Source organism: Leopardus geoffroyi, chromosome C1, assembly GCF_018350155.1.
Source record: "Leopardus geoffroyi isolate Oge1 chromosome C1, O.geoffroyi_Oge1_pat1.0, whole genome shotgun sequence".
Taxonomy (NCBI): Eukaryota; Metazoa; Chordata; class Mammalia; order Carnivora; family Felidae; genus Leopardus; species Leopardus geoffroyi.
This window is the reverse complement of record NC_059328.1, coordinates 20,947,954-20,966,659: the sequence shown is the minus strand read 5'-3', so window position 1 is coordinate 20,966,659 and position 18,706 is coordinate 20,947,954. Positions and strand designations below refer to the sequence as shown.

The following is an 18,706-nucleotide window of genomic DNA, read 5'->3' as shown; positions in this document are numbered from 1 at the left end:
GTTGCTGTTTACCATTATGTTTGCATGGTTGTTTTTCTCACTGCGGAGAAAAAAGTAAAAAGTTTCCCTCTATTATCCAACCCACTACATCTACAGTTTTGCTGCCTGACCCCAGTTGTCAACTTGAGTTTGTGCTCCAGTTCTAAGATGTACAAGAAGGTATAGTGACTACACTGGTTGGTGCAATCAGACTTCCTGGGCTTGAATGCCGACTTCCACAACTTAGCCTTTCTTTGCCTCAGCTGCCCCCTTTGTAAAATCGGGACAATAAACGGTACTCACCTACCTCACAGGGTTGAGTTAGTGAATGTAAAATATTTAAGGCAGTGTCTGCAGTTTCAGAAAAATAAAATGGCCCAGGAACACAGATACCATGTCTATCTTACTATTGAATCCCTGGGGCCAGCACAGACCTTGGAACACAAGACGCAACATTAAATACTTCCTATCACATAAGCGAGGTGTGCCAACCTAGTGATATTTAGAGGAAGGAACTGACAGGCGCGTTCCCCTCTCTACAGGACGGACAGAACAATGTTATATGAAGAAGTGGTTAAGTAATCGGGGATGCAGAGGCGTATTACCCCGGGGTGGATGGCGGGGCAGGAGCAGGATGCCATCCTCACATATTTTGGGCAAGAGAGTGTAAGTGCCTTATAGCCTCGCTGGGAAGAATCAGGACGAGGGAACGCGGATACGAGGAAAGAACTCGGCTTTTTTGAGGAAAGGAACTAGCAACCCCACGAGGGGCTGTGAAGCTCGTAAGGCGAGGTCCCTCGGTGCGCAAGCGCCGCACGATGGCGCGGCGGAGTCGCCGAGGCCTGAATTCTGCAGTAACGATGTAGATTACGGCGACGTCTGATTGGTGAGAGTTTGGCGGGAACAGGAGGACGCCTAACAAAGGAAGTGATGTAAAGTGTCGCCCATCTGGCGGAGGTGGGGTTATACGGCCTGAGCTACGGCATTATCGTTTTGCTTGGTTGTTTTCTTGAGACACCGCCCATCAGCCTCTCTCTGCCCCTTGCTTCCGCTTGCGCAGCGTGTTTTGCCCGTAGGAAAAATGGCCGCAGAGCCTTCGGGCCCCCAGTGGCAGCGCAGGGCGCGTTTTCTTAAGCAGGGCCTGGGAAGACAGGAAAAAGTGTAGAGTTCGTGAGTATTGATTGGCTGAAGCACGAAGCGTTCTGGACGCTGATTGGCTCCGTCCTTCGCGGGAAGGAGTTTGTGGCACCCGCGGGAAGTAGGTGTAGCACTGCGGGCGAAAGGGGGTTCTGAGGATCCCGGCCGACCCACCAGACTGGAGTCTTCTGGGCCTCTCTCCTGAGGGGATCGTGACCAAGATGTGGTTTGGTAAGGATGAGCGTCGCAAGGAGGATTTAGCAAGAGGGCGGGGGGTCGGACAGACGTGTGGCGGGGGGAGTGGGGGAGGGACGGGGTGGGCAAGGGGCGAGGGCCCGGGGCTAGGTGGTGGGGAAGATTAGGGCGACGCTGGGAGTGGTTGGCCATGGGGTGAAGTCTGAGGGGCCCGGTGGGCTCTTCAGAGGCTTGGGAAGCAGCACAGGCATTAATACTGTTGTTTAAAACCAGGCGGATCTGAAAGCTATGGCACTTCCTTTGGCGGAGTCGGCGGCGGCTACACACAGTCCCCGGGGGGCTTCGGAATGCCGACACCTTCCCAGGCTGAAAAGAAATCAGTAGGTTGAAAGAGCATTTCGTTTTATTTTATTCTGGCCTGAAGCTCCTAACTCATCCCTGAGAGAAAATGTCTGCGGCGAAAGGTGTTAAACATGAACTGATTGGATAATTACCAACTATTGCCGTATGGAATCTTACAGTTGAGTGCTGTAAGTTTCAAAAATGAAATTTCTCCCACTTTCACTTCCACTGTTTTCTTGGCTTTATTTTGAAGTTTGCTAAGGAATCCGTTTTTTTAAAATTTTTTTTTTTTCCAACGTTTATTTATTTTTGGGACAGAGAGAGACAGAGCATGAACGGGGGAGGGGCAGAGAGAGAGGGAGACACAGAATCGGAAACAGGCTCCAGGCTCTGAGCCATCAGCCCAGAGCCCGACGCGGGGCTCGAACTCACGGACCGCGAGATCGTGACCTGGCTGAAGTCGGACGCTTAACCGACTGCGCCACCCAGGCGCCCCAGGAATCCGTTTTGTGGACAAACTGAACTGGTATTAGCCTATTTTGCCTTCTTCGTGTATTTGAAAAAAAAATTTTTTTTAATTAAATGTAATGAGGTGCTAAAAAGCGGTGGAAAGAGCATGGTGTTGGAAGTCAGGTGGATCTGTGTTCTGTTGCTCTGACACTAATGGTCTCATTGGACAAATTTCTTAACCTCAGGAATCAAATGGGATTACTGCTAAATGGGATTAATAATACATGCCTTACATGTTGTAATAATACATGTAATATTGTAATAATACATGCCTTACAAAGTTGTTGTGAGACTTAATATTGTGGTATATATAAGTGCCTGCCTTATAGTCCCTTTTAATAAGTGATCCCAGATATTTTTATTAAAAAAGACATGAGTGATGGAGCCCAAATACATAGCGTCAAGAATCGGCTTTTAACTGGCGGTGACTTTAGTGCAGCAACTTGAACCTTGTGGCCCTCGGTTTTTCTCATCTGATACATGGTACTAGTACGACTTATATCACAGGGTGGTTCTGAGAATTGATAGGTGAGGTAATGTGATGTATAGGAAAGCTATGCGTAAAAAGCTGTCCAAATGCTTGTTATTCACTCTTGCAGGAATGAGTTTGCCTTTAACAACTACCGTTGATTTCATCCTTTAAACACAAGGTTGATGTGGCTACTCTTTAGCTGTCGTTCACATGTGGTGTTCAGGTTCAATATTAGGAAGTTCTCTGTTTTTTGTATGGGTTGATAAGCTTTCACCTAAACTATTAATTCAGGGGTGTGTCGGTGGGAAAGAATTCGTCGATAATTACCATACATTTGACACTGCGTTATATTTTTCGTACAGATTACTTCATATAATGCCATAACGTATTTATTGTTTACTCCATTGTACAACAGAGGCTCTGGGAGATTAAGGGACTGCCCAAGCTTATATAGCTAGTAAGTAAATGGAACTCTAGACAGTGCACACGTGATGCTGAGCGAATCCAAAATCTGGTAAGCAGCTTCTCTGTATTGTAGTTTTCTTTTTCCCAGCCAAGACCACAGGGGACTCCGGTACGCTTTGTCTTCCTTGAGGTTGTGAAGAAGAAAACAAAAGATAGAGCATTAGTTTTTATCTTTTCTGAGCGTAACTATTTTCTTCATTCCAGTTGATAGAATTTTTATCTCCGGATCCCTTGCTTGGGCCGTGTATTAAGACAGCTTTTCAGAGCTGTCTGGTTATAAGCTTTTCAGAGCTTACTGGTTATAAGCTGAAGACTCAAACCCAGATCTTGCTGTTTTTCAATCTAGTGCTTTTTCAACAGTAAATTAGATAATCACCTTATCCAAAATGTTTCCTGTCTCCTGTAAACCTGTTATATTTTATTGAATCATATGAAATTTTCAATACTGATCATTTTTTCCCCTAAAGATGGTAGTTTCATACAGCACTGTCCAGAGTAACCTATAGTTTGTAGTCAACGAGAAAATAATTCTATTTTCAAATAAATATACATTCACATGCTCTGTGAACCTCTTTGGAACAAACCAGGAACTCCTTGTAACCAATTCCTGGCACATAATATGTGCTTGTTAAAAAACAGGAAATACCTGTGATTTGAGATGAACTTGAAGGTATTGCTAACACCTCAATCATTATTGGAATAGTATTTATTTATTGAGTACACACTTCACGGAGAGATAAACATTAGCATTTTTATATACATTATGTTTTGTTTACAATTTGAAAGGTAGATCTCCCTGTTTTACAGAAGAGGTGGTGGCATGTCCAGGGCTATGAAGCTGGGATTGAACGCAGGTCTATAGAACTGTGGCACCAGAGTCCATGTTCTTGTTCCTGCTACCAATAGTGGTTCGTAGTTTTCTTTTGCTAAAAATACGATGAAAATCTCACCTGTGATAGATGGAAACAGTATAGAGTAGTGAGAACTAAAACATGGGACCGCAGCGAATTTTAAATCTATAAATACTAATATCGCATGTAATCTTGCCTATAAAGTACCGTAAAATAAAATTGAAAAGCATCATTACTGATTCCTTCACATCCTTATTAAAAGCTGTTGCACATATAAACAGGAGCAGTAGCTGACATAATAATTGCTAACATTTTTGGTGGGGGAGCAGGGGGCGCGCCTGGGCGGTTCAGTCGGTTAAATGTCTGACTTCGGGCTCGGGGCATGATCTCATCACGGTTCGTGAGTTCGAGCCCTGTGTTGGGCTCTGTGCTGACACCTCAGAGCCTGGAGCCTGCTTTGGATTATGTGTCTCCCTCTCTCTCTGCCCCTCCCCCACTCACGCTCTGTCTCAAAAATAAATAAACATAAGGAAAATTTTTTAAAGTAATAATTGCTAACCTTTTTTGAGTGCTTACAACGTGCCGGGTATTATTCTACGTACTTCACCATATACTTAATTTTCGGAATTTTTATCATTCCTAGTTTTACAGATAAGAAAACTAAGATACAAATGAGTTGAAAAACATGACCAAGAGCACACTGCTCCTGATAGAGCCATAATCTTAACCGTCAAGCTTAACTGCCACTTTTTGTGACGTGTGCTGGTAGTTAGCGGGGCTTAACTTTTTACCATCCTGGCAAGGCTCCCCATTCAAAATTATGCTTCAGCAGAAGGAAATACTCTGCTAGTATCATATGGACCTTCAGGACAAAGCTGCACCTTCTAAATCCATGAATGCCGAGAGTCTGTTACGTTCTGTCTTCCATGTAGAACAGCTGTTGGGTTGTTGATGTCTGACAGGAAGAATTGTAATCTCTAATCCGTCGTGCATTTTCTTCCGTGTACTTATTCCCTCTATGAGTTTGTGACAGTGCCTGTGTACCCCTTAGTCTGTCGTGCCCATCCCTCGCTTGCTGTTTTTTCACTGTCGAAGTTTTCACACTTCAAGGTGGAGCCCAAATGCTACCTCTCGAAAGTGCCAGTATGTTTTTCTGGGATCCCACGTAGTGCATCTCATTCAAGAGTATACCCAGACCAGGTCTATTATTTACACCTCTGCCTCCATTAGGTAGGAATGTGTTGTGACAAATCCTATCCCATTTTTCTCATCTTCATGCCATGAGACAAGCCCTGGCCAGTGGTAGGTGACAAGAAGAGTTTACGTTGTCGGTAGGCCGCTTTTAGATGGGATTTCAGTGTCCTCACTAGACAGTCCTCCGCCCGCACCGTGTCCTTTCCCTTTAAGAAAAGGCCCACACTGGCCCAGTGTGGCCAAACCCTTATCCCGTTTCCCCCGAGACTTCCATCTGATTGTCAGAACATCTGTTCTTAAGGAAGCTGTACCTCTAACATTTTCTTATGTTTTATCACAACACTTAGAGCAACTCCAAAGTTCTGTCTCCTCTGGCCATTTCTCAAACCCTTTCCAAATACCATCTCATGTCATTGGTGACCTGAACAACCAGCTCCAGCTTGCCTTCATTCTAAAATTGGAGTTAAAGTTTTGTTCTGGAAGCAGGTCATCCTTCCTTATGTTGTCCCCATTCTGGCCTGGTCATTTCGGTGAATCCCTCGTGTCCCACAGACTTCTCAATTGACCGGGAGCTTTGGAGTCAAACAAGCCTGGTTTGGATTCTCAAGTATGGCATTTGTTAGCTATATAACCTTGGTTTCCATCTCTGCGAAGCAGGGGTAATGAGATTCATTCTTTTTTTTTTTTTTTTTTTTAATTTTTTTTAAACATTTATTTATTATTGAGAGACAGAGCATGAGCACAGGAGGGGCAGAGAGAGGGAGAGATACAGAATCTGAAGCTGTCAGCACAGAGCCTGACACGGGGCTCAAACTCAAACCTTGAGATCGTGACCTGAGCCGAAGTCAGACACTCAACCGACTGAGCCACCCAGGCGCCCCAGTGAGATTCATTCTGAAGAGTCAGTGTTAGGATTGTGTAAAGTGCTTGGCACATAAAAGGTGTTAACGAGTGGTGATTATGAATTCCTTAATTGAATTTATGCGTACTTGTCCTTTTCAGAGAGCCCGAGCCCAGCACATTGTACCCTGTACCATATCTCAGCTGCTTTCTGCCACCCTGGTCGATGAAGTGTTCAGAATTGGGAAGGTTGAGATTTCACAGGTAAGTAAAGTAATTTGTTGCAGGTTCCCTTACTCATATGAAGAATGAAATAAACTTTCTTTAAAACACATAAATGTTGTTTTAGTTTCCAGGAAAAGCCAACTTTTTTTTTCCTTCTGATCTAGGTCACTATTGTGGGTATCATCAGACATGCAGAGAAGGCTCCAACCAACATTGTTTACAAAGTAGATGACATGACAGCTGCACCCATGGATGTTCGCCAGTGGGTTGACACAGATGTAAGCGGCTGTTTCAGGGTGGGGTTACTTTGGGGCTTTGGAGAGGTTGAACTTCTTTTGTCTCACTTTGTAATTTCTTCCTGTAAGAATAATTTACAAGCAAGATATCAAAGGCAGAGGCCCTGCAATGAAAGGTTAATACATTTGGTTTCCTGGAAGTTTCAAATGTTCTCAACTTCACTATCCTTCCAAGCAAAGTTAAAAGGCAAGTGACAGGAGGCGCTAGAATGTAAACTCCGTGAAAACGGGGTTTTGTTGTTGTTGTTATTGTTCTTTTGTTTTTTAGGACAGGGATTTTTGTCTCAGTCACCATTGTATCCCCCTCACCTAGAACAGTGCCAGTTACATGGTGGGCCCTCGGTAAATATTGTTTAAATCAGCGGGAAGGTTTTTTGTGACACATTACAAATATTAACATTTTTCAATTAGTAAAAGCTATTACAAAGCAAAAAAAAAAGCCACTGCGTCTTAGAAAAATGGGCAAAGAAGATGCAGAGATAATTCATAAAAGATGAAACATAATTTGCAATGGTAACAAGCAGGTTTAATAAACATTAAGGTACCGTTTTTAACTTACTAAATTAGTATAGAAAAAAAAAAACGAATGTCCACTTCTGGTAAGAGTAGTAGCTAACACAGTGCCTCTGGCACTTAGCACTTAGAATGTTCGTTGAATGATTTGCCGTTATTTCTCCAGGGAAGCGGATACCATCCTACCTTGATGGTTTGAGTACAGATGAGTATAACCTACCTCAGCAATCAGCCCGTGGTCAAAATCACCCATCATAAAAATGTTGACCTGGCACTCCACTGCTAGAGGTTTACATTAAGGAAGTAATTAAAGATGTATGCCAAGATTCAGCTGTAAGAATCTTGATCGTAGCATTGTTTCTAATAATGAAAAATTAGGGATGTCGTGGGGGCTCAGTTGATGAAGCATCTGACTCTTGATTTAGGCTCAGGTCACGATGTCACGGTTGTGTCAGGCTCCACGCTGAGCATGGAGCCTACTTGAGATTCTCTTTCTCCCTCCGTCCCTCTTCCCCACTCATGTGCACGTGCTTTCTCTCTCCCTCTCACTCTCTAAAAAAAGGTGTGGGGGCCAGGGGGTGCCTAGATGGCTCAGTCAGATAAGTGTCTGACTTGTGGTTATTCGGCTCAGGTCACGATCTCACAGTTTCATGAGTTTGAGCCCCACATCAGGCTCTGTGCTGTTAGCTCTCTCGTACTCTCTATTCCTCCCCCACTTGCACTCTGTCAAAAAAATAAAAGAAAGGGGGGTTGCTTAGGTGGCTGAGTCGGTTAAATGTCTGACTTTAAGTTCTACATTATCACTTGCAATGGTGTGAAGTATCCCATTGTATAAATGCATGACTGTTGGGTATTTAGGTTGTTTTCAATTTTTTAGTATTCTAAACTATGCCATATGAATATTCTTGAAGCTTTAAGTGTTAAGTAATCTCTACACCCAACATAAGGCTTGAACTCAAAACCTCAAGATAAAGAGCTGCATTTAAAGCTAAATCTAAATGCATGTTCTTAATTATTTCCTTAAAATCCTAAAAGTAGAGTTGCTATGCTGATAAGTGTATCCACCAGAAAGTTGTATGCCCAAGACCATTTGAACACGAGTGCATATTGTCTTTTTTTTTAATATATGTATATTTTTAATTTATTTATTTTGAGAGAGAGAGTGCAGGAGTGAGGAAGAGAGAGAATCCCAAGCAGGCTCCACACTGTCAGCATAGAGCCCAATGCACGGCCCACGAACTGTAAGATCATGACCTGAACTGAAGTTGGACACTCAACCGACTGAGCCACCCAGGGGCCCCTAGCAGTTTTTCTTTTCTTTCTTTCTTTTTTTTTTTTTTTTTTAATGTTTATTTATTTTTGAGAGCAAGAGAGAGAGACAGAGCATGAGCAGGGAAGAGGCAGGGAGAAAAGGAGACACAGAATCTGAAGCAGGCTCCAGACTCTGAGCTGTCAGCACAGAACCTGACGTGGGGCTCGAACTCACAGACCGTGAGATCATGACCTCAGCCCAAGTCGGACGCTTAACCGACTGAGCCACCCAGGCACCCTTATAATTTAGCAGTTTCAGAGTTTCACCGACATCTCTAAAACCTTAGTGTGATACGTATTTTATCTTTTAGGATGCCAGCAGTGAAAACACTGTGGTTCCTCCAGAAACGTATGTAAAAGTGGCTGGCCATCTGAGATCTTTTCAGGTAAAGTCAGAAAAAAAATCATAGTTGAAATATGTTTGCATGAAGCAGTTTCTGGATTCATGCCTGAGTTTAGCATACTTAAGACTGAACCAAGCCTTTATATTCAATGGGTGTTAGACTGAAATTTTTTCATTATTCTCTTCAAAGAGGATAATGGGTTTTGACCTTAATATAAAACTAACAGAATGGTAGGGAAAGAATAGGATCCCTGCCTATAATTGCCATCTGTGGCATCCGCTAGGGGTAAAAGGAGGACACAGGATTCGCAGTCAGACTATACTCTGCTTGGTTGTATAAGCTCGCGCAAGTCATTGAACAGCTCTGAGCTCTAGCTTTGGTTTTTTCTCCCATTAATAACTTTATTTGGATTAACCTTAAAAATTTGAAGTATATAATACATTTTCTCCATTTTGGCAAAATATAACCAGGAAAAGTGCCACGGTGTTTTAACCTGAAGTTGATTTGAATGTGCTCGTGCTTCATTTACCTTTTTCTCTTTATTTCAAAAGAACAAAAAAAGCCTGGTAGCCTTTAAGATCATGCCTCTGGAGGACATGAATGAATTCACCACACATATTCTGGAAGTAGTCAACGCACACATGATCCTGAGCAAAGCTAACAGCCAGGTGAGCAACTTGACTCTCAGAATTTTCCCTCTTCTCTGGAAGAACATAGACTGCTCTGTGCTACAGCTTTGATTTTCTTGACATTTTGAAGGTTGGGCCAGAAGGCCTCACTCCGTCCTCAGAACGTTTTCTTTGTGAGCTTTGCCATGTGCCAAAGGAAGCACTCATGTTTCTCAGAATTACAAGTTCCTCTAACCCCACTGACTTGAAAGGCCGAGGCCTAAGACAACCTTCAAGTGTAGACATATAATTACAGGCTGAGCACTTGGCTCTAGGATTATATTCATAGAAAAACCCCCACTAGGAGGTATTTTACTGCTTTTTTTCGAACCTGTTGGCTAAATAAGAAAAATTATGGACCATTATTTTGCCCCTGAAGTTATTTTTCTTGCTGAATATTGAAATTTCTCAACATTTTTTTCTGCTGTGTGAATTCCATTTGTCTAGTCCATCTAGGACCCCACAAAAGGTTTATTGATTCTTGTATTAGAATGTCCTTAGATTATCTAGGGGTGAGTCTTAATCTCGGGTTGTGAGTTTACGCCTCATGTTAGGTGTGGAGCTTGTTTAAAAAAACATTAGCAAAAGGGGTGCCTGGGTGGCTTGGTCAGTTGAGCGTCCAACTCTAGATTTTGGCTCAGGTCATGAGCCAGGGGTCGTGGGATTGAGCCCCGCGTCAGGCTCTATGCTGTGCATGGAGCCTGCTTGAGATTCTCTCTCCCTCTCTCCTTCTGCCTCTCTCTCCCGCTCATGCTCTCTTTCTCTCTCAAGTTAAAAAAATATAGCAGGGAACCTGGGTGGCTCAGTCAGTTAAGTGTCTGACCCTTGGTTTCAGCTCAGGTCATGATCTCATGGTTCGTGAGTTCAAGCCCCGCGTCAGGCTCTGCGCTGATAGTGCGGAGCCTGCTTGGGATTCTCTTCTCTCTCCCTCTCTCTCTGCCCCTCCTCTGCTCATTCATTCTCCCCACCCCCCAAATAAATAAATAAATAAACTTAAAAATAAAGTTAGCAAGGGGCGCCTGGGTGGTGCAGTCGGTTAAGCGTCCGACTTCAGCCAGGTCACGATCTCGTGGTCCGTGAGTTCGAGCCCCGCGTCGGGCTCTGGGCTGATGGCTCAGAGCCTGGAGCCTGTTTCCGATTCTGTGTCTCCCTCTCTCTCTGCCCCTCCCCCGTTCATGCTCTGTCTCTCTCTGTCCCAAAAATAAATAAACGTTGGAAAAAAAAAAAAAATTAAAAATAAATAAATAAATAAATAAAGTTAGCAAAAAAAGAAAAAAGAATATCCTTAGGTGATTCTGGTGCCAAGGTGGGGGATTGGTCGCAGTAGGAGAGACTAGAAAACTCTTCAGCCACTAAGGATGTTATTGCATCCTATTCTATGCCAAACAGTTTGGTAAGCACTGGGGATACAGAGATAAATGTATTCATTCGTTCATTCATTCATTTCTTGGAGAAATATTTATTGAGCCTGGTATGTGCCAGTCATTACTCTAGGCCCTTGGAAGGTTTCATCTGGGGAGTGATGTGTTCTGATTTGTCTTTTAAAAAATTCATTTGGGCTGGGCTATTGTATGGAGTACAGATTATGGGGCTCTAAGAATGGCAACAGAATTGATTTGGGAATGGTAGCAGCAGCTGGGGTAAGGAGTAGTTGGATTCTGACGGATTTTGGAGGTGGAGCTGACAGGACTTCTTGGTGGGGACATGATGTAAAGAGGGAGAGTTCAAAAATGACTTCTGGGTTTGGGGCCTGAGCAACCAGATGAAGCTAGCAAATCTGGGGGTAAAATCCAGACTTCCGTTTGGACTTCCCAAATATGAGGTGCTCGTGCAATATCCAAGTGGAGAACAGAATGGATGGTTGAATATGTAGAACTGGGATCCAAGGGGGAGAGGTCAGGGCTGGAGGTAGAACTTTGGGAGTCGTCGTGTAGGTGATATTTAAAGCCTTGGATTAGATAAGGTAACTGGGGAGTTCAGAGGTCAGAGACCTGAGCTAAAGATTAGACACACTAATCTTTAGCAATTTGGAGAAGAGGAGCCAGTGGAAGTCAAAGAAGTTGCAGATTGGGCAAAAGGAAACCAGGGAATGTGATTCTGTAGAAGATTCTGAAAAGAGTATTTTTAGGAAGGAGGGGGTGGCAGTCAACTGTAGAATGCTGCCTTGAAGTCCAGGAAGGTGACGGGAGAGGTCTCCTGTTCGATTTAGAAACATGGATCTTTGGGGCGCCTGGGTGACGCGGCTAATTAGGTGTCCGCCTTAGGTTCAGGTCATGATCTCACAGTTGGTGAGTTCAAGCCCCACATTAGGCTCTCTGCTGTCAGCCAGAGCCTGCTTCAGATCCTCTGTCCCCCCTCTTCTCTCTCTGCCCCTCACACACACACACTCTCTCTCTCTCTTAAAAAGTAAACTTAAAAAACAATTATAAAAAGTTAAAAAAAAAAAAAAAGGGGAGATGCCTGGGTGGCTCAGTCAGTTGGGCATCCAACTTTGGCTCAGGTCATGATCTTGCAGTTGGGGGTTCAAGCACTGCCTTGGGCTCTGTGCTGATAGCTCAGAGCCTGGAGCCTGCTTTGGATTCTGTGTCTCCCTCTCTCTCTGCCCCTCTTCCCGCTCATGCTTTGTCTCTTTCTCTCTCTCTCTCTCTCTCAAAAATCAATGAACATTGAAAAGAATTATAAAACTAAAAAAAAAAATATATATAGATTTAAAAAAATTAAAAACATGGATCTCCAAAAGGGAGGGAGGCTTCGGTGGTAGGAGATGGGGGAAGTAGGTTAAAAAGAACAGAATTGTGTATAGAAAGTTTAGGATGTTGGGGCACCTGGCTGGCTCAGTTGGAAGAGCATGCAACTTTTGATCTTGGGATCATGAGTTCATGTCCCACATTGGGTATTGAGGTTACTTAAACATAAATAAAGTTTTTTAAAAAGTTAAGGGGTGTCTCTTATATTACCGTATTTAATGACATATATGTATGTATCAAATATATCATAAAAATGATTTTAAATTGAGGGTGGGTGGTTAGGGAATAGAAACTGGGGGTGTAGACAATTGTATTGAGTAAATAACCGCCCCCCCCCCCCCCCAAAGAGTTGGTGTCTGAGCATTGGAGATTCAGATCACTTTAAGCTGTGAGAGCGGTGTAAGTGGCGAGCACAGGGTGCTGTGAAACCACGGAGAAGGGTTTCCTGTCCTGATCTGGACATCAAGAAAGACCCCGTGGAGGGGCACCTGGGTGACTCAGTCAGTTAAGCGTCCTACTCTTGATTTCAGCTGACATCTTGATCTCAGGGTTGTGAGTTCAAGCCCCTTGTTGGGCTCAGTGCTGGGCATGAAGCCTACTTAAAAAAAGAAAGACCCCCTTGGAGCAGGTGATGCCTAAACCAAGTCCCAGGTACAGGAGGTGGGGCTACCTGAAGGAGGACGTGAAACCCTTTCAAGCAGAGTATCTGGGTAAGAAATCGTATTCAGTTCAATATTCTTAGATCATAACTGTGAAGCTTCTGTTTCACAGCAGGCAGTGTGAAGGCATCTAACTTGCAAACAAGGGATCGTGATCGATCTTTGTGTATTACCTCAAAGCAATAGGCGTTTAATGAATGTTTATTAAATGATGGAATCCCCTGACTGGATGGGATTTCTCCTGATGAACTTCCACAGTGCTCTTACACCTGTAATGGGCACTTACCATATTTGATCTTCTATCTTGCTTATTTATTCAGTTCAGTAGGTTAAACATCGACTGGGCACGTACTGCACCAGCCACTGTGTGAGGATGAAGGGGCTAGTGGAGGAAAGTGACAGGAGAACAGCATGATAGCTGTTGTGAGAGGGAATGGGCCGAACATGTAAGAGCCAAGAAAAGAACATGGCTAACCTGGCCTGGGGCGTGTCAGAAGGCTCTGCAAAGGCAGTGGCAGTTAAGTTGGCCTCGAAGGATGAGAAGTCAGCGTTTACTAGGCAGATGAGGGAGGGGCATTCCAGACAGGGAACAGCATGTTCAGGTCAGAGGCATGTTTGTAGCTGGCAAGAAGTCCAGGTGCGGCTGGGGAGTGAAGTGTATTGAAAAGAAACAGCCAAGGGGCGCCTGGGTGGCGCAGTCGGTTAAGCGTCCGACTTCAGCCAGGTCACGATCTCGCGGTCCGTGAGTTCGAGCCCCGCGTCGGGCTCTGGGCTGATGGCTCAGAGCCTGGAGCCTGTTTCCGATTCTGTGTCTCCCTCTCTCTCTGCCCCTCCCCCGTTCATGCTCTGTCTCTCTCTGTCCCAAAAATAAATGTTGGAAAAAAAAAAAAAAACGGCCAAGAGTAAAATAGAGATTTTGACATCTAGTGGTACGTCTTAAATGTCCAGGTTTATATTATTTCCACAGGCAGGGGGAGCCACCTGAAAGCTTTCTGTCAGAGGAGGGACACGATTAGAAGCTGTTAACGTGGTAGCAAAGAGAAGGACTGACTGGAGTAGGCCAGACTTAGCGGCCAAGATGCCGCCAGGAAGCCAGGGTGAGGAGAATGGGCTCGAGCACCACCGAAGATTGTGTGATAGGCTATGGTGACAGGTTGTGGGAGGTGAGCGAATGGACAGTTGAAGTCTGCAGGATTGCATTTGGGTTTACTCTCACACTGGGTTTGGAATAGAGCAGGGCAAGCAGGTTTGGGGAAGGATGTAATTTTGCTTTGAAGCGTGTGAGAGAGCTAGGTGGACGTAAGTCCAGTCAATGGCTGGGAACAAGGAATTGTGGCCTAGAAGGAGGTCTGGGATAGAATCCTGGGGGATCGATCAGCCTTTTGGGAGATGGGTAGAGAGAAAACCGGTAAGGGATACTGAGAAGGTATAGTTTGAGTAAGTAGGGAACCAGAAGAATATGCCGTCAAGAAGTCTAGGGAGGGGTACATTTCAAGAGTGTGATCAGTATGTCTTTCTGTGAGAAGTCACATGTTTGGAGGGCTGAAAGACACTGTCGGGTAGGATGCTTGAAAAGTCATTGCTGATTTTGGTGAGAACAGTGTGAGAGGTGTATTTAAAGTTTTTTGGGTTTTTGTGTCCTTTTTAAGTTTATTTATTTTGAGAGAGAGTTGGGATGGGGGAACAGAGAGAGAGAATCCCAAGCAGTTACTATGCTGTCAGTGCAGAGCCCAACGCAAGGCTCGATCTCACGAACCACGAGATCATGACCTGAGCCAAATCCAGGAGTTGGACCGAGCCACCCAGGCGCCCCCCGAGTTCTATTTAGTGAGATTCCAAATAGTGGTGGGCTGGGGAGTGACTAAGAAGGGAAATGGAAACAGTGATTATATCCCGTTATTTTTAAAAATTTGGTGCTAAAAAAAAAGAACAAAAGAGTGATGGGCACTTTTTTTCTCTCCTTGTCATGCTTCATGCCTACGTGGCCACAGATGCTTGAGTGGGACTGTGGGGAGAGGGTGAAATGGGTGAAGGGAAGTAAGAGATACAAACTTCCAGTTATAAAGTAAGTAAGTTACGGAGAGGAGAGGCATAGCATAGGGAATATAGTGAATAATATTGTAATAACATTGTGCAGGGACAGATGGTGACTACATTTATCATGGTGAGCGTCGCGTAATGTAAAAAATTGTCAAATCACTGTGTTGTGCACCTGAAGCTAATATAACATTGTATGTTAACTGTACTTCAATAATAAAACTTCTTTAATAATAATAAAGTCAAGAGCAAGGTAAGAATACCCCAAAATAATAAATGAGTGAATGAATACATGCATGCATGTTTAAATGATTAAGCACCAAGGAAAGATACCATTATAGCAGATCTCCGGGTAATTTTCTTCTCGGTGCTAGTTTTCCTTTGGTTCCCCTCAGCATCACAAAAACAAGAATGAGCCAAGAGGTACCCTTCTCTCTGATATTATGTGCTTCAGAGGGTCACTTTGCCTTCCTTTGAAATACTCGTTAATGATGACAGCTATCCCTTCCAATGTAAGCAGTTGTTACTGGGAAAACTACTTAAATTCTTTTTTGTGAGCCGCGTATTAATAAGCTATTTACAATAACAAGGACTGTTTTTTAAATTGGTAAGTGTTCTAACGTTGTGAACTTTCTTAATTCAGCCCTTAGCAGGGAGAGCAACTATCAGCAATCCAGGAATGGGTGAAGCAGGGAACTTTGGTGGGAATAGCGCCATACCAGCAAATGGCCTCACTGTGGCCCAAAACCAGGTAAACACTGAGTGGCTCCAAAAATTCAAGACACAGAGAGTCCTAAATTTGTTACTTCCTTAATGATTCTAAGGCTTTCTAAGTACCTGACTCATTACTTTGTTATAAAGGGACTCAGGTAGGGGTGCCTGGGTGGCTCAGTCGGTTAAGCGTCCGACTTCGGCTCAGGTCACGATCTCGCGGTCCGTGAGTTCGAGCCCTGTATTGGGCTCTGTGCTGACAGCTCAGAGCCTGGAGCCTGTTTCAGATTCTGTGTCTCCCTCTCTCTGTCTGACCCTCCCCCGTTCATGCTCTGTCTCTCCCTGTCTCAAAAATAAATAAATGTTAAAAAAAAAATTTTTTTTTGAAGGGACTCAGGTTTACATAAGGGAGTGGATTCAGAGTAGTTGCTAAAATCTTTCTCATTTGACTCTTCAGGTGCTGAGTTTGATTAAGGCTTGTCCAAGACCAGAAGGATTAAACTTTCAGGATCTCAAGAACCAGCTCCAGCACATGTCTGTAGCCTCAATAAAGTGAGTATTTGGTTTCCATCAGCTGGGGCTCCAGAATTGTACCCATTTGACCTCACTAGAGTTTTCTGGTAATGGAGAAGTAAGTTTAAAAAAAACAAAACAAAACTGTCAGCTGCAATCTTAACTGACAGAAGGGAAGTTGTCCAGTCACAGAAAGAAAGAAAAAGGACTTACAAAAATGATGCTACCCGTCACGTCATTCATTCACTTGTTCATTTAACAAATAATGAATCCCATTACGTGTGGTGATTGTAATTTTGGACAAAAACTGACCAGATAAATTTGACGTCTTGTGGAATTCAGTCTGGAGGAGTGAGATCCTTGGCTCCTGGTCCTCAGATAATAACAGTCCCATCGGTGTTACTGTTCCACTGTGGAGATGTGGGTTTGGCTGTCTGACCCTGAAACTGTAGACGGTCCTTCCAACATCCTTTCTCTGATTCCGTGGTAGACAAGCAGCTTCCTGATTCTGGTGAACGAATCCAACCAACGGTATTTTGGTGCTTGTGATAGTTACTTGTTACTGTAAATCAGTTGATATTCTAGGCTTACACAGAATAAAAAGGCTCGGGTCTAATCTCATTTCCTGTTTTAAACAAAATGAAGATCTTAATTCTTATCTCAGAGTTACAGTGTTGATGAGGTACAGAATCACTGTCATGTGGTAATTGCTCTACAAATTATTACTGTTATTACATATGTTACTGACACTGATCCAGAGGGCCTTGAAGGGTGTCCTGTCATTTCCGGAAAGATCTTTCCTTTATGCCCTGCAACTTTACTTCCCAGAGGGGGAGCAGGAGGGTTGATGGGTGGGTAGGGAAGAGGAACTTTTAAAAGTAGCTGTTTATGCTAGGAGATTCTGTGTGCAAGCTGGACTGTGTTTTTAGATTCTTCGTTTGCTTACACGGGCATTTGAGTTAGGCCGTCGTTTCTTGTGTTGACACAGTTTGGGAGAGGAGTCCAAGGCACCCCTGATAGCCATTGTCTCCGTGCATTATCTCAGTTTTGCAGTTTTACTGGTATTTCTCCTTGTAAGAGCCCTCTGAACAAAGTGGCTATGAATTCTTAGCTAAGATAAAAAATGGGAAGTGAGTAAAATCTATGTTTGGCCATATCCAAAAGGCAGTTTCCTGTCTTCTGCATCAGTTTAAAATGAGCCTTTTTTTTTTCTTTCTTTGTTTCTTCCTAGGCAAGCTGTAGATTTTCTTAGCAACGAGGGACACATCTATTCCACTGTGGACGACGATCATTTTAAATCCACAGATGCAGAGTAACTGGGTCTAATTGAGTACCCGAGGTATTTGCCAGCTGGACCTGTTTCCATAATCTGTTGTCTCCAGCTGTGCATGTTTGGCCAATTGACTTCTGGGGAGTAGCTTTCATCTAGAAAGGGTCTCATTTTGAAAGTTACTGCTCTTCTTTTTTGTTTGTTTGTTTTTGTTTTTTGAAGCTCCATTTTGGGCAACTGACAGAATGTAAACCTGGGTGGACTTTCTTAAAGAAGTTACAAGCTTGTAAACAAGCCGCTTACAACATCAGCACAAATGGAAGTGGAAGAGAGATGCTACCAAGAGAGTTGGGCAGCATTAGTCAAGTTATACCCGGGAGTTTCCACTCCTAACATGTTTCCTGTTGGAAGAAGATGAGCAGGACCCAGGGCCTTCAGCGGGGAGCGAGCCAAGAAACCCCCTAATCTCTGCCTGCTTTTGTTCCCCCCCTTTGGTTATAGGGTGTTATTTTTCAGAATTGCACTCTCCTTCACCTCGTCATGGCTGCTGCCGAAAGTGTGTTGTTACGGTCTAGAGTGGTGGCCTCATGAGGGCAGGAGAGAGCAAGAGATGTCACTTCGATTTCATACAAAATAAGTGCCCCCATATGTCTAATAAAATAGTTCTATTGCAGAATTCGTGAAAATGTTATTCTTCTTCCTAAGCTGGTGTAATTACTACTTGATTATCCGAGGCACGTAGCATAGCTTGCTGTGGGTTTGAAATCCTGGCTTTTCCACTTCTAGTTAGGTTCTTGGGCCGGCCACATCAGTTCTGAGGGCCTCCCATTTATTCATGAGAAGAGAACAGCGTCAGTTCCTATAGGTCTGTTGTGAAACTCGAGTAAGATGATGTTTGTAAGGCCTCAAGCATTGCCATTCTGAATCTTGGCTCTGGCAGTATGTGGTCACGTAGCTGAATTGAGCGTCGGCCATTTGACCCTCTTCAAGAGGAGACTGTCTGAAGGCCTACAGCTATTTTTTGGCCAGCTTAACCAGTTCCACTTCTTGTGGGAGGGAAAACTAGCTCAAAGATGTTTTTGACAACTCCAGAATGTAAGCTATGTCTTGAATAAAAGAACTAATTCTGAGGTAAGTTAATGAGGTATAACATGCAAATAAAAATTCTGTAACTGCTTTAACTGTGTTTCTGAGTGAAACCTACTAGCAGCATTGCGGGAAAGGCCCCACCCTCCAGTTTCTAAAAGTGAACAACAGTCTGGTGGTTGTTTCTGTACCTGCCGAACAGTTCCTATCTAGGGAGCTATATTCGTGCGTAAAAGCCAGTCAACCAGTACATTATCTGCAGATCTGTCTATATTTTGAGAGAGAGCACAGGGGAGGAGCAGAGGGTGAGGGAGAGAGAGATCCTAAGGAGTTTCTGCGCT

The 18,706-nt window shown here is 43.8% G+C and overlaps 1 protein-coding gene across 1 annotated transcript; it reads left to right on the top strand.

Moving 5' to 3' along the window:
• Nucleotides 1–1,030: 1,030 nt before the first annotated feature.
• Nucleotides 1,031–17,955, top strand: RPA2 (replication protein A2). The gene is made up of 10 exons (XM_045476281.1): nt 1,031–1,347; nt 1,585–1,691; nt 6,148–6,249; nt 6,375–6,488; nt 8,642–8,716; nt 9,226–9,342; nt 15,429–15,536; nt 15,954–16,048; nt 17,241–17,348; nt 17,502–17,955. Exons 1-9 carry the CDS (start codon nt 1,338–1,340, stop codon nt 17,323–17,325), a joined length of 813 nt encoding a protein of 270 aa, XP_045332237.1. The 5' UTR covers nt 1,031–1,337; the 3' UTR covers nt 17,326–17,348; nt 17,502–17,955.
• Nucleotides 17,956–18,706: the final 751 nt, after the last annotated feature.